Here is a 17,024-nt window from a genome sequence, read left to right on the forward strand (position 1 = left end):
TGGATCTATTAGATACATTTTGAACATGTCAATGTGATTGAAGAGTGAAGACAAATGTTGAATGATTCAATATTTTTTTGTTTGTTATGCTTTTTAAATTACAAATTGTCTTTTTGATGATTCATTTTTAATGAAATTAATGTTTATTTTTATGTACTTTTTCTATATTATGAATCAATAAATAAAGATTTTTTTTTTTTATCTTAATGTGTGATGTTTGTTTTTTTATATGTATGACATAGAAACTTCAGGGGTGTTTGTTTTTGTGAAAAGCTCTTCAGGACCTCTTATGTCTGTTTTACGTAGACCATGCGCAGACGTTTGTGTCTGCAGTGTGTTTGTTTTCTCGAAGACCTTTCATTAAAAAAGGTCTGTGTAACCTCTTTTTGGTGCAGACATGGATGAAGGTCTTCTTGAGTCTACAGACTCTCTCCTCCTCCACAAAACCCTAATACCTCTCCACCCCATCTCCTCCTCCTCCTAGCCGCCACCCTCCCACCGGCGGCACTCTCCCACCGACGCCACCCTCATGCCGTCGTTCTCCACCTCGTCGCCACCTCCCATCGTCCACCCTCCCACCGACGTTCTCTACCTCGCTGCCACCTCACCCCGTCTACCTTCTTCAACGTTGCCACCCAACATCTCTGCGTCTCCTCTTCACCTCGCCACCCTCCTACCGTCCTTCCACTCCACTCCTCTCCTCCCTCTTCACTGCCATCTGAATCAACAGCAAGCAGCCGCTATCATCTCGAAAAAATAAGGTACGTTTTGTCTTGAACAACTGGCATCAACTTTTCCAACTGAATTGTGGTGTTAGTTTGCTGAATTTGGATGTTAAATTTCAGAAATTTGGTGTTAGTTTGCGGAATTTTGGTGTTAATTTTCATAATTGTGGTGTTAGTTTGCAGAAGTGAAAAAACAATCAGTCTTCTTCTGGCAGACTGCAGAGGATTGGTCCACCTCTTCTGCTGGAGATGTCTACAGATGTGGTATGCAGACTGTAGACTTTTTACCTCTGAAAAAACAAACAACACCTTAATATAATTTGGGTTAAAACACTTAAAAAAAGACGTTTTTAATCAAGAACCGGTTATACCTGGTTTTCAGGTAGAAACTGGTTCCAACCCTACCCTAACCGGGTATAGTAGGCATGTGTATAAAATCTCGAGCCCGGTTCCGGTTCTTAGAAAAACCCGAGTCGGTTAATACCTGATTAGGCCTTACAGGGTTCCTACTCGGTTCCAAGTATAGCCCAATGCCCGTTTTGTGATTTTCTAAATTTCAGACACGCTAAAATTACATATGTACCCATATGCTATTAGATAAACAATTAAAATTAAAACTACAACACAATTTACAAAAATGTCACTAATTAATTTCACCAATCCAAAATTACAATCTAATGGTTCATATGGCTTCTTAGCATTCATAGAAAAACACCATTTGTATCCTAACTCTACCCTATATATATATATATATATATATATATATATATATATATATATATATATATATATATATATATATATATATATATATATATATAGGGTAGGGATCCTAAGAGAAGTCCACCCTATATGAGAAACTTGAGAAGCATTCTGGACCACACATTTTTCTAAGCCTTTCGTAATATACACATATGTATAGTTTAAAATTGACTATATACATATATGTATATTGAGTTATACACATATGTATATAGTCAATTTTAAACTATACATATGTGTATATTATGAAAGGCTTAGAAAAATGTGTGGTCCAGAATGCTTCTCAAGTTTCTCAACTAGCATATCACTTCTCACATGATCCTTTTCCTATATATATATATATATATATATATATATATATATATATATATATATATATATATATATATATGTATAGGGTGGGGTTCTAGAGTGAACACTAGTGTATTTGCGAACTGAGTGAACAAATCCTGGCCATTGATCTACACACGTGTACGGCCAGGATCTCGTCATCAAATCGTAAAATACACTAGTGTATTTCAACATCAAATCCTGATCATTGATCTATACACGTGTATGGCCAGGATTAGTTCACTCAGTTCGCAAGTTACACTAGTGTTCACTCTTGAACTTAATCCTATATATATATATATATATATTTATATATATAGGGGGCTGCTAGAATGAGAACCACCCCGAGTTGTAAGAACCGCGAGAACTACACCCCACGGAGCGCCGTTTGCCATGATTTTTTTTACAAGTAGATGTGTGTATTATAAACACAGCCGTAAAAAATCATGGCGAACGGCGCTCCGTGGGGTGTAGTTTTTTACACCACAAGTTTGGTGTTTTTTAATTTTTTTTCTTTTTTCTTTTTTCTTTTTTTTTCACCAAACTTGTGGTGTAAAAAACTACACCCCACGGAGCGCCGTTCGCCATGATTTTTTACGGCTGTGTTTATAATATACACATCTACTTGTAAAAAAAAATCATGGCGAACGGCGCTCCGTGGGGTGTAGTTCTCGCGGTTCTTACAACTCGAGGTGGTTCTCATTCTAGCGGCTCCCTATATATATATATGGGAAGGTTCTATGCAGAACACTAAATATTGCTAGAACAAGCAGAACACAATGAATCACCCATTTTTTCAATCCTAAAAACCTAACAAGTAAATGGAAATGTTATAAATGTAAGATTTATTGTTTCTCACAGTAGAATTCAAAACAAAATATGGAAAATATTCAGTTTCTATATAACCTACATATATGTGTAGGCTATGTGTAGCTAAAAATATATGGTTTTTTATGTATACATAATACACATATGAATGTAAGAAACATAAAATTTAAAAAATATGAATCTTATATCCCAAAATTTAGTGATTTACAGTTGTTCTTTTTTGTTCTCGCAATAATTAGTGTTTTGTAACGATCCTCAAGATATATATACAGTGAAAGTGTAAAATACAATATCCCTTAACGTATAATACGTACGATACAGTGAAATCGCATGTTATAAAATAGCATGGATTAAATCGCATGTGATAATTTTGATGAAATCGCATGTTGGTTATTTGTAACAATGTCGCATGTGATAATTTTGATGAAATCGCATGTTGGTTTTTTGTAACAATTTCGCATGTGGTAATTTTGATGAAATCGCATGTTAAAAAACCAACATGCGAAATTGTTACAACAAACCAACATGCGATTTCAATGTGAGATGAAGATCTGACGGCTGAGATGATCGCGTACGTAATGTACGATAAGGGCATTTGTACGTTAACCTAACTCTATATATATATATATATATATATATATTACTATTTTTAATTCAATTTATAATTTTGTTTTTACTTTACCTATATCTATTCTACTATATAATAGAACTCTTTGGGACAACAATATAATCTCAATTCAATTTTAAGACACTTAAAAATGATGTTATTGCCTTTGGTAATGCATAAACAACTCGTCATATACAATTTTGTCCATCTTGTTTACACTGATTTTCAAAAAAACATTAAAATTTTTTATATTTATTATTTTGTATTTAATAACATAAACTTTTATTATTATTATTATGATACATTCGTATTTAATGATATAAATTTTATTTATTTTTATTTATAACATAATTATAACTTTAAATTTATTGTATTTACTTTTTCTTAACCAACATTTTACAATAAATTTGTATCTAATGACATAAATTTTATATATAATAAAACCTATAATTTTAAATTTTAAATTATTTTATTCACTTTTGTTAACATACTTTTTTACAATGGTATTTGTAACATAATTTTAGTTTTGATTTTTTTATTCGTTTTTTAACCTAATTTTTCACAATAACATACTTTTTCGTGTTTTTTGAATATATCATTATTAAGTGCATTCTCTCTATGTTTAGAACTTCAAAGACAACCAGCTGCGACGCAAAATAGACGTTATCTTGTCTCGTAGTCTGAGTATACCGGCTAGGAACTTATGATGTTATATAAATCTGAATACATCAATGCGAGGAGCTTTATTTATATCACAATTTTGATATAAATTTACCACATACTTAGTCATCTTTTCAAGATAAATTATACTAGATATAACTCGGATTGTGATAAAATTTATATTAGATAGATAAACAAAATAGAAAGATGTATATCAAATTATACAAAACATTATATCTAGAATGTTATGGAAAAATCATTAAATAATAATCAAGTTTTAATGTTGCTAAAAACGACACTCAAACTTTTTTCTAACAATAAAAATACTCACGTTTCAATATTGTTTTAATATTATGAATTTTTATAATTGTTATTTTAAAAACAATATTTAGTTATTTAAATAGAATATTTTATTTTTTAAGTCAACTTACACAGAACAATTATAAACTAATTTCACAAGAGTTATGATAAAACAATCCCTAAATAGTAACTAAATTTCATATATCTTTTATTTAACCCAGTTAGCTTTCTATAATTTAACATTAAAAAAATCACAAGATTGTAACAAATTTAAACTTGAATGAGTTTTTATAGCCAACAATTGTTAATAACTTTGTTGGAATTTTTGTAAAAATAGTGTTGTTCACAAACATTTGGAAATGCATTTTTTTCCTAAATTTTAGGATATAAATATATATAAGAAGGGGAAAGTGAATATGGGGCTGTTATACATCTAACTTACATGTGAAACCCATCAAAACTACGTCGTTTTGATTAAAATATATTAAATCATTTATTTTCCATCTTTATCAAAACCCTCCTCCATCTCTCTCACGTCCCTGTCTCGCGAAGCCTACAAGATCTACATAAATGGTTGCATCGAAGTTTTGTACTCAATAGATGAGCTCTTCAAACGACACTGGAGATTCGAATCGAAGCTGGTTCTCACATGGACTGAAAAAAATCTCGATAGCTATGGAGCCACACATGAAAAAAATATCCAAATCTTATGTTCTCTCTTGAAATGAGATGAAATTCGCGTATGGGTAATCTCAATCTAAGATCGGATCACCTTTAATTTGTCAATTTTGTCATTAATTTCTTGTATGATTGTTGTTTTATGCCAATCACGTGAAGATTTGTGGTGAATAATCATGCTATTGTATCAGTCATATTCTTGATCTATTAGTCAAACCCTTGTAGTTAATTGTTGAAACCAACATTAGATCTTGTAATTTGTGCTACTTATAGGATAATATCATCATTTTTTTTAGCAAATTTGTTTTTATTAAAAACTTGGTCATGGACCTTTGTATTCGACCTTGTAATTTGATTGAGAAATATTTATGTAATTTGACTTTGGGGGAAACTTTGAAGTTAATGAAAGAACTTCGTGACACCAAGTAACCAAATTTTTATATATGTGATCATGAAACTAGATATCCAAATTTGGGTTTTTTCATCGGAAATTAAAGGTTGAATTTTTAATGGAAACATGAATTCTTGTAAATTGGATATCCAGATTTGAGTTTTTTCATCAGATCATGATAGTTGTCTTCTCTAGTTAGCTTAAAATATATATAACAGCAAAATGCTATTCTGATTTCCTATTGTGTGCTCTCTGTTGTTACAGGTCAAAACAAGAGACTTGATGAAATATCCACCTTGCGCAATTATCCACCTTATACCTTGCATCTAGTGTCCACCTGGGTAAAATATAATGATCAGGTAGAGTTTTAACATGTCTCTTCTTCAAGACATACAAGATATGCTTGCATAATATCCCATATGTTTCAAACTTTGCACATGAACATGTGACATCTATCCTATCTGAGACACGAAAGTTAACATTTCTCCAATAGTTTTTATCTATATCCAATTGTCCAACCTTATATATGATTTCTTTAGAAGTCTTGCTTATGGTCTCATGAGTTAAATTGAAGGTAGCCTCAGTCCATTCTTTTTTGAATGCATCAAAGAGCTTTCTCGTGTAGCGTGAGCTCGCTTTTACCTCTATCAAATTAACAGAAGAAAGAACTGGCTTGGAGTTCATGGTCTTGAAGTCTTCATCTTCTTCGGCAGTCCTTCGAGCCTCAACAGCTTTGTCATACTGTATTACGAACTCATTCAACATGGTCTTGGAATTTATATATCCATCAAAAAAAGAGTGAATACTCTCGCTTCTTTCGCTTGATGTCATGCCAGCAAAGAAACAATCTTTCAAGTAGGCTTTAGCCCAATATTTGCGTTGGTTATACATCTCCGTTATCCAACTGCCGCTTTGAAAATTATATTTAGCACATAAAACTTCCCAACGAGTTTCAAATTCATCAATTGTATTACTCTTTACCCATTGCTTATGTAACTCTTCAAAGTAACTATATTGAACTTTTAGAGGTCGAAGATGCTCGATCTCATGCTTCTTAATATGCCATGAACAGTAATGATGTCGAGTGTTTGGAAAAACACTTTGTATTGCATTGCAAATAGCTTTATCTTGATCTGTAATCATTGCTGATGGATACTTGTTAAACATGCACTTCAAGAAATTTTTAAATAACCATTCAAAAGTATCTTGCTTCTCATTCTCCAATAGTGCACCACCAAAAAGTATTGACTGGCCATGATGATTCACACCGACAAAAGGAGCAAATGGCATCTTAAATTTGTTTGTCATGTATGTGACATCAAACACAACAACGTCCCCAAACTTTATATATGAGTCTCTAGATCTCCCATCAGTCCAAAAAATATTTCTTGGAGACCCATCTTCAAATAAATCCACAACAAAATATAGGTTACGGTCTTCTAGTAATTTATCTTGGAAATGTTTAATAAGCCCGTAAAACTCCTTACCTTTGTATTCCTTTCGCTGATCGGCTAAGATATCAGAACATTGTTTTGATGTAACATCATTTTCATATGGACCTTTCATGGTATTTATAACCTTCTTGATTTGACATGGTTTTAACCCAGATTGACCAAGCTCCGACAATATAGCTTTGCAAGTCACTGAACGGTGAAACTTCCCATGAGACCGGTGTTTCATTACTTTGGTCGGAGTAATAGTTAGCGCATGATTATGTGAATTGATAAACTAATCCACAAACCATTTCCCGTCTTTACTTTTTGAAATCCGAATAAACGCTTCGCAGCCGGTTCTTAAGTCTCTACGACGCTTTTTAACATCTCCTGTAGAACTATTACACTTCAAATCTTTAAATCCCTGTTTGTTGCATACATATTTTCTCCGATAGGGCTCATTTGTTGTTTTATTTTTAAAAGCTGTATGAATACGTATTCCAAATCCATGTAAAAACGCATAGCGATTGTAGAAATCATATGCATCATTAGGAGTATCAAAAACCTTTCCCATTACATCGTTATCATTAACATCGTTATCATTAACATCTTTTTCATCAGACCTGAGATCCATGTCTGCATCGCTTGGTTTCTCTGTTTCAAAATCTGAATCGTTATCGACTACCAAATATCCTTTTGCTTCAATATCATCAATTAAATTTGTTTCAGAAGCTTCCTTTTCTTCCTTCTATGACTGACATTCTAAATCCATTGTGTTTTATCTGTAATGTATTAATCAAAAGATTCATTCAGTTCACTATAGCGAATCACTAATGCGAATAGAATAAGAACAACTAAGAACAAGGTACATTAATTTTTTTACATGGAGCAACATATGTATTTTTTTTTAAATTGATGATGGATGTAGATATCACTTTATTCATATTGTCTACTTGATAATTGTGTATATCCAATTCTACTTAATCAACATATCTCACGAATTCATGATAGAATGATTGCAAAAGAAACAAAAAAAAAGCAAAGATAGTCACCAGCAATCAATATGGAGTATCCAATATTCAATATGAAGATGTGATTGGTTGTTACGATCAACTTTTGAGAACAAAGATTAACATGTATTTTGGTGGGATTGTTGTTGCGCTTAATTTTGAGAAGGAGCAGTCGATATTGTTAAAAAAAATTGGAGATTGATAAGGAGATAAAGATGGAAAATAAATGATTTAATATATTTTAATCAAAACGACGTAGTTTTGATGGGTTTCACATGTAAGTTAGATGTATAACAGCCCCATATTCACTTTCCCCATATAAGAAACTGAGGTTAATATATATATGGGTAAATTATTTTTTGAAGTACATCTGTTTTAGGGGTTTTAACCACTTGAGTCTAAACCCTGAGTCCTATAGCCACTTTTCTTAACCATTTGAGTCCAAATTTCTAACTCTGTTTAAATTTTCTGTTAGTTTTTCATAAAAAGACTAAAATACCCATGTATTATTTTATTATTATTATTATTATTATTATTATTATTATTGTTATTATTATTATTATTATTACTAGAGAGAAAACAGATACTAACTGGTTTAAAGCAGACTTGAAAGACAAAGGCAAGTTCAATTGATTGAAGCAATGAAGAACAAATTTTCATTAAGCCAATAATGAAGCAATCAAATGTTACTAACTGGTTTAAAGCAGAATTGCAGAAAAGAGACACAGCAGGTAATTAATCGATGTGTTTGAGCATGATTTTGAGTCTGGTTTGCTGCTTATTCGAACAAATTAAAAACTCTCTGACCTCCACAATTGCACAAACCCACACCACTTAACCCAATTTCACGCCCTAATTTACAAACAAAATCTCCACCAAGACTCCTTCATCCTCCCCAAATTACTCACCTCTTACTCCCTCCGCCGGAATATCTCCTCCGCCTTCAAAGTCTTCCACCAAGTCAACGACCCCAACGTCCATCTATTCAACACTATGATCAGAGCACATATTCACAACAATCAGCCTGCACACGCGTTGGAGCTCACAACTGCCTCCGCCCATGTCTGCCGCCGCTAACAACCATCTCTCATCCCTCTCTCGTTCCCGATATGGTGTGGTGGTGTTGATGGAGGTGCTGTGGTGATGGTCGTGATGGTGGAGGTGTAGCGGTGGTGGGTGTTGTGGTGGTGACGGTGGAGGTGCAGTGGCGACAGTGGTGTTGATGGTGGTGGTGTGGTGGTGGGATGAAGGTGGTTTAGGTTTAGAGAGAGAATGAAAGATGAGAGAGAGAGAAATGCAGATCTGGTGAAGATAAATGAGAGAGATAGAGTATAAGAGAAAGAGAAAGAGAAAAACAAAAATAAATTAGTTTCTTATTTATTTTTTAACTATAGGGGTAATTTGGCCATTTAATAAATTTTAACAAAATAATTCTAACAGTGTTAGAAAATTGAACTCAAATAGTTAAGAAAAGTGGCTATATGGGACTCAGGGTGTTAAACATTTTGATTTTGGACTCAAGTGGTTAAAACCCTTAAAACACAGGGACTCAAAAAGTAATTTACCCTATATATATTTCGTTGTGGGTTTGTGTTCTATGTTGGAAGGGCATCACAACGAGCCAAACCACGTCCAAAACGAAGCTAAGATGAATAACATATTAATACTCAAAATTTGGTATTCTAAACACACAAAGCTAAAATATTGAATTGGAATGGGAAAATGGCACATTGTCCCACGTAGGAGGAGAGACAAAACTTTAGGTGGTGTATAAGTGGGGACACTCTTTCCATATTGTTCCATGGAATCACACACTAGTGTACTCGCGAAGAGTAACACACATTCATACACGCGCAGGTGATGGTCGCAATGTGGCTCTTTGATGACGCACCTTGCACGCCTTTGTATTTTTGACCGATAGTATGTGGTTCAGTACAGAGAGTGCAAGGACCAAGTGGAGCATGGTCAGCCTAGCTGGTGACATGGTGTGCGCATGTGGCGCATGACACGAGTCGAGGCGCGAGTGCATGATGCAAGTCAAAAACTTTGACTGAGAATTAAATAACAAATTAAAATGCATTGAAGACGTTTAATGCAGTTTAATTCTCTCCTTTAGTTCGTTTTTTGTTGTTTCAACGCAACCTGCAGTATAAATACCAGTAGAAGACCTGTTGCAGTAGACAACAAAACTACCAACAAAACGACCTATAAAAAATATTCTCAGCAGAATTCTGATACTCTTCTTACTCTTCTCAAGGTATACTTTAGGTCCTCGAGCCAACTTCGGCAGTACTACTGCTCCGGTTGTTGTACCGTGGGAAACAAAACGAGTTCTCTTGGGAGATTTATAATTTGTTTTTAGGAACCTGTGTTAAACACATGTCACACCCCGCCACCGCTGCGGAAGCCAAGCGAGGTGTGACATACGAAAGGTTTTCAAACATTCGATTAAGCAAACATCTATGTGATTAAAACGTAATCATTGATAACGAATAGTTTTAAGAGTTACAAGACTCCAAAAGTACATGTTAAAAGGTTACATCGACCCAATACATTTATTTAAAATGACTAGGGATTAAACAAAAATATCCCATGACATAACGAGAAATAAAAGTTTAACTTATTCAAAAGTGGTATCATATGATGCATGCTTATTTTCCAAACTCCATAACTACAAATCACTTCCCTGAAAAACATGCTAAAAATCATCAACATAATGCTGGTGAGTTCACAGGTTTTAAGACTCAACTGTAAAATTCGTTTTCTTGTGGAAACGGTTTATGAACATGTATATATAGTTTATGTAAAATGCATGATCATATTAAGGTGTAATTAAGACATTAACAAATGTGACATCATGAGCCTATAACCAAACCAAGACGAACGACTGCGCCTCACATATCAAATAATTAAGTCAACAACAGTCAGAAAGGCAATTACAAGAACCACAAAGGATTGGAGTGACCAATCAGCGGTGGGGGTGTCAACCCAATAGATATATTCAAGAATTCCAAGGCTAAGCAGCTAATGGTTAGTAACGAGGACTTTCTAGTTGCACGATAACCCCCGAAAGCAAACCCACGGACATATCAAGATCACAAATTACATAAATAACTAACGTATGCGTAATTTAAACTTTGCATGTTTTTCCCCTAAAAGTATAAAATAGTAAAAGGGGTCGTAAACTCACCTGGATTCCGAGCAACTAGTAATTAGTTATTAAGCTTGAGTAACCCGACCTACATGTGTCCTAAGATATATAAGACACTAATGGTCTAATGATGTGTCTATATGGCAAGTTGTTCACCCAACTTACTAGACTTAATGAAATGTTATACTTATGAAAAATGCTTAAATTTTACGATCCGTTGGTGATTATTATAATTCAAGCTACAAATATATAGATATATATATTCACACATAGAACATAAATCAACTTATATCCAATCGCTGTAACAACCCGACTTTTCGAAGTCAAAGTCAAAGTCAAAGTCAAGGTCAAAGTCAGGTTGTTAATCAGATCTGTCATTCCTTGCTCAATTATTGCTTATACTCTCAGAACTCGATAATCGATATTTTGGTTTACGCTATTCTAAACTACGATGTATTAATATGTGAAGTAACAATACGATAAACGCTACTAAATGTTATTCTACTTAATGTTATCACATCGCTATCGCATCGCAACTCGAACCGCAATTATTGGTATTGTTCTATGTGTGTGTTATTATATGCTTTACTTGTGTGTTCTGATGATATGTTTTGGGATGAATTTCACAAACGCAATCGAAACTCTATCGCAACGCAATCTCATCGCAAACTCTAAATGCAAATTTACTTACTTTTAGGTTTTATGTGTTAGTCATGTTATTTGTGTAACTATTGTTTAATACAATCACATCGCTTACTCGCAACTCGCTTAAACGCAACGCAACTCTCAACGCACGAAACGAAAGTTGGAAAACTAACTCACGAGAGCCAACCGATCGAACGACCAACCGATCGAATGGACATCCGACCGGATAACCATCCGATCGGATGGCCATCTGATCGAACGGTCATCCGACCTGTTCAACCCTACACCGCCTTTCTCACCTTTCACTGTAAATACCCCTCCTGTCACATCAACTATTCACTGATGTGACATCTCCGTTCGACCCACGCACCCTCAATCCCTTTTCTCTCGATTTTTCACGATTCTTGTAAGTTTTCTTCTTAAATCTTGTACTTCCATCTTCATTACACACTTTCTCATCATATTCTCCAACAAATCTTACATTTTCACCGTGAAATCACCTGATTTGGGTTGTTCTAGGGTGACGTCACCTCGAGTTTTATGAACACTGAGGTGTGACCTCATCTCACCAAGAACGCTTCAGATCTAGAGGATTTCCACATGACTTTACACCAAACTAAGCTAGATCTAAACACTTATCAGTGTTTTCAAACTTTTCTTCAACATTCTTCGCTTTTTACTCAAAACCGGTAGAACCTGGACTCGTTCAGGCTCTCTACTCATTCTCTAGTGGAGAACCAATCTGAGAATGGATTTCTATCGAAGAAACGACTGATTCATTGGTTGAATATAAAACTCCGTTAAGAACAGTTGAGTCTGATCGAACGGGGTGATTCTCGTCCAATCGAACGAATTGGACTTGATGTGATTTCCGTTGTTTAACACGCCTTCATGTCGTCTTCATTAAACCACAAAACTTTCAACTTAGAAAACTTTGTAAAATTTTCAAAACAGAAGGTTGCTCAATCGAATAATCATCCGATCGGACGACCATCCGATCGAACGACTATTCGACCAGGTGACTTATAATCTCAACACTTAAACTATTTGTCAAAACTTCAAAGAATATCAGCTTTCAATCGAATAGCCATCCGACCAAACGGTCATCCGTCCAGATAACCATCCGATCGAATGACTTTACTTATACTACAACGAAAACTTCAAAAGTTCAAACATTTTACAAACACACTTCCCCGATCGAGGACCAACCGACCGAATGGTCATCCGACCGAATGACCATCCGTCCGGATGGTCATCCGATCGAACCACCATCCGATCAATCACCTCAGTCGACACACTGTTTTACGCGCTGTTCAACGCTTACACTATCGTTCTGTGATCAGGCTAATCTCTCAAGCGCCCCCTTCAATCCAAGATTGTGTTTACTTATTAAATACGCTATGTGAGTATACTCGATCCCTTTTTTCTTAACGCACTTTTGGGTGTTACATACATTACCTATATCAAATCACATCGACACACAACGTAAACACTTTTATATGCTAACCGCTCTCGCATGTTATACGTGTTTTCGATGAATGCTTGTATGTTATATTTACACAGTGATTGTTGCCTGACACCTTAGCAACGATAGTACAATAGTTTGGACTCAGCACCTGTCGTGGACAGGGGTTGTTAAGGGTTTTTACTTCACGTGTCACAGTGGTGATATATGTTGCGCATTCTACAACTCGCAGTCATGTCTGTCACAGTGGTGATATATGTCGATAGATTACTTGCTTCGAATTACTACTTGTTACATGCTGGTTATGCGTAAATCACTTTTTGCTACTATATGCTATTAAACTTGTGTACTCACCTTTACACTATGTGCATTGATTTTATGATGCTATGTTATGCTTTGCTTGATGAACGAAGTAGGTGGTCTAGAAACGTCATTCAATAAAATTTGAGTTGTCGGAACAATTATTTGTCTTTGAGAACAATGTCTGTAATAACTATTTATGCTTTATGTGTTTATGGTATGGGACATGAACGTTAAATATACTGTCGCTAATACTTTTATGGATTCTCTTGGACAATCTGTTTCGCTCAGTGCCTCACCCCGATGTTTCCGTCATCGGTTGGGGTGTGATAGATTGGTATCAGAGCCATAACTATAGGGAATTAGGAAAGACTCGACCTAGTCCGTGTCCGATGTCTTAGAATTGACCTAGTCTATAGTCTAAGTACCAACAGACCTCCTTGTGCGAATCTAGTAGGGGTTCTGCGCGAGCCTATATCTGTTATTCTCTCGAACTTAGTCTTGCACGAACACCGCATTCGACAGCTTCGTGCAGGATCGGCCTTTCCTAAGGTCGAACACTACCACTTAGCCTTTCCTAAGGCTGACAACACACATGATTTTTCGAAAACAAATGAGTGATTAGGTCGAGATTAGGTGTGAAAACCGCAAACTCTCGACTAGATCGCTCGCTTGACTCGCATTTTTACTATAAACACGAGAATTTGCGTTGAGTCAGGAGTGAAATCCACATCTCGACGAAATTCTCCCTAACCCTCTTGTGGTTTACCACTCAACCAGGAATGAAGTTGTTAATTTAGGGGTGAAACCCGCATCTTAATGACTTGTTCCGCTCTCTATTTTGGTTTTACAAAACTCTCTCCAAAGTCTCGATGGATTCCAACGATTTGGGTCACGTAGTAGCCGAAATGATGTGTGTCGTTCACCGTGTGCCGGTGAGAGAGCATAGTCTACTAGGCCAAGCGTGTACTCGAAGTCCTTGAGAATAGTCGAATCGCTTTGGGTAGTCGACTTCTAACACTTAGGACAATCTATTTTCAGCGATTGCGGACGATCTCGCTGATTTTACGCTTTAACGCTTTTATGTGTGATTTTTAATGTGTTTTATGTGGTTTTATGTGTTTATACGTTTCGATTTTGGAGACTTATTCACTTTCCGCTCACCGCTCTGTTAAACGCGCACAACTCGCACTGCACTATTATCTCAAAACGCTAACAAATTGCAGACTCCCGCATGCTATGTTCCTCGCTATCTCTCATCGCATTTACTGAAGTGTGTGATCCATACGCTGTGATACGCAACACCACGCTTAACTCTCGAACGCGCTCGTGAAACTTGAATGATAGGTGAATACGTGCAAAATATGTAGGTGAATACGTGCAAAATATAGTTGAATATGTGCCTTGGTGCTCTACGTGCTTATGTGCTTATGTTCTTATGTGTTTATGTGCCTACGTGACTATATGCCTATGTGTTAGACGTGTTCCTGATTCTTTATCTTGTAATAATAAGTATGTTTGTGTGGAGAGATTCGATTGTGTCGCGCCTGAATCCTATGACGATGTCTGTTGCAGACAATGTCATCATTTGGATCGCATACTTCTCGCACTACCCGCCGCAACCACGCTGACAAACGCATTGCATCACTAGTCGCCAAGGAAATGGCCAAGGTCATTCCGCAGATCGTCAGCGAAATCAATGAAGTCGGTAGCAAGACCTCTGAGGAATCTAAGACTGACTCACCCGGAGCTACTTTTAGCTTCAAGCAATTCAAGGCCTGTGGCCCTAAGGACTTCACTGGTGAAGACGAGCCCAACGCCATGTTTCAGTGGTTTGACTCGATTGAAGTCACTCTTCGTCAAAACGGATGCCTAGACAACCTCCGCACTGTAAACGCAACTGGCGTTTTCCAGTCCAGGGCTCTGGACTGGTGGACTGCCGAAAGAAACAGGCGAGGTAACGACGCAGCCTAGGGACTTTCTTGGGAGGAATTGAAGGAAATCTCCAGAAGCTGGAGAACGAGTTTTGGAATATCAAGCAAAAAGGTGGCGACCATGCTGGTCTTATTGCCCGCTTTAAGCAGCTTAGTATCATCTGTCCTGGCCAAGTCTCAACTCCCGACATCACAAACAAGAAATACATTCGCTCACTACATGATTGTGTTGCCGATTTTGTTCAAGCAGCCAAGACTACTACCATCGAAGAGACTTATCAACTCGCCCTGAAATCAATGATAAGCGAGTTATGGCTGGTTACTTCAAGAACACCACCAAAAGTCTCCATCAAGTTACCGCTACTCCCGCGCCCGAAACCGCCGCATCTCAAGGATGGAAATCTTGTAGGATCGATTTCGACCTGAATGAGTCGTTCGGAAGAGCTCTGGTCCATTTCAGAGGTGGAAACTAAGAAACAAACTTGAAAAACAGCTTGAAATACACTTTAATCCTCCTGTATATTGAAATAACAGTGTTTACAATTAGAGGAAATACCGGTAGCACTTCGGTATCACTTGACCTATCCGTTACAAATGACAACGTTTGAATCCTATTTATAGAGTACACCCTACCGTTTGAAACCCTTCAAACGGTTACAAGCTTATTTCAAACGGTCACACCCAATCAAACGGCCACATACAATTTACATATTTCAAACGGCCAACATACAAACAAAATACATTCAAACGGAACCATTTCATTGGACCTTTCAAACGGAAGTCTCTCATTGGACCATTCAAAATTTTGTCCTATATGTAATGATGCAATGATGATGTCACTATTGTGATGTCATCATCAAAGATGATGACATAATCTTTGATCCAAATCCGCAACGAACCCGAGACTCGATATTAAGACGAAGACGACAGATGACTGCACCAACAGACTCCCCCTCAGATGTTGACGAGTCTTAAGTGTCGAGTCTTCGACGACTTCAGTCTTTATCAGTCTGAACGCTCTCTGAAATATCTCACAGTGTAAGCATCCTCAAATCTTTCTCTTTTCTTTTTATCAGCATCAACAGACTCCCGATGAACAATCTCTACTCGGATGTCTTCAGACTCCCCCTTTCGATATGTTGGGATCGCAGTCTGGCATGTTGAAATCACTAAGTCTTCAGGTATCGGAACCTGGATCTCTATCTCTTAGAAACCTGCACATCCTCTACCTCACAATAAATTTCCTGATGATAACTTGAAAAAAAAATCTCACCATCTAATGAATCACTCGCAGACATTATACAATCAAAGAATGATTTTACAATGTTAATTTTTTTTTTTAAAAACAACCACTTGAAGATATATCATTTTTATTTTCAAAACAACACACTCTCCCAAACCAACTGTTCATCATATTTAGCACCCGGAATTTTGAAAATCAACTTTTCAATATCAGTTGTCGAAAATCTTTTTGACTTTTCAAAAATTTAAGCTAAAACACACTAAAAATCTTTTTGGATTTTTGACATAAGAGAAATAAAATACAGACATTATTTTTGTGAGTTTGTGTAAGAGGATCATATCAGCTTATGAGACAAATCACCAACACCGTTAAGCTTGATTTCATTTTAAGTTCTAAACAATTTACCTAGATTGTCAGTATACTGGTCCACTTTAAATTTTCACACAACGTTCAACTGATCCGAGATACGATATTAATGTCTTAGAAACTAAAACTTATCCGTGTGTCCCACTACTTGAATATGCTCCCGTATCCAGATCCCAATATTCAGTCTTACAGGTGA

At 36.0% G+C, this 17,024-nt stretch overlaps 1 protein-coding gene across 1 annotated transcript; it reads right to left on the reverse strand.

Moving 5' to 3' along the window:
* Positions 1-7,009: 7,009 nt before the first annotated feature.
* LOC110919573 (protein FAR1-RELATED SEQUENCE 8-like) lies at positions 7,010-8,705 on the reverse strand. Its single transcript, XM_022163844.1, has 2 exons — positions 8,633-8,705; positions 7,010-7,413 (listed from the first exon to the last, which is right to left on the reverse strand). The coding sequence occupies exons 1-2, from the start codon at positions 8,703-8,705 to the stop codon at positions 7,010-7,012; spliced, it is 477 nt and encodes a 158-aa protein (XP_022019536.1).
* Positions 8,706-17,024: the final 8,319 nt, after the last annotated feature.

This window comes from Helianthus annuus, chromosome 16, assembly GCF_002127325.2.
Source record: "Helianthus annuus cultivar XRQ/B chromosome 16, HanXRQr2.0-SUNRISE, whole genome shotgun sequence".
Lineage (NCBI taxonomy): Eukaryota > Viridiplantae > Streptophyta > Magnoliopsida > Asterales > Asteraceae > Helianthus > Helianthus annuus.

Excerpts from the sequence above, each read along its gene's own strand:
- LOC110919573 (XM_022163844.1), bottom strand. The coding sequence starts at position 8,705 with ATGGACGTTGGGGTCGTTGACTTGGTGGAAGACTTTGAAGGCGGAGGA. Across the intron at positions 7,414-8,632 it reads TCCGGCGGAGGGAGTAAGAG|CAAAAGGATATTTGGTAGTC; the intron begins GTGAGTAATTTG and ends ATGATATTGAAG.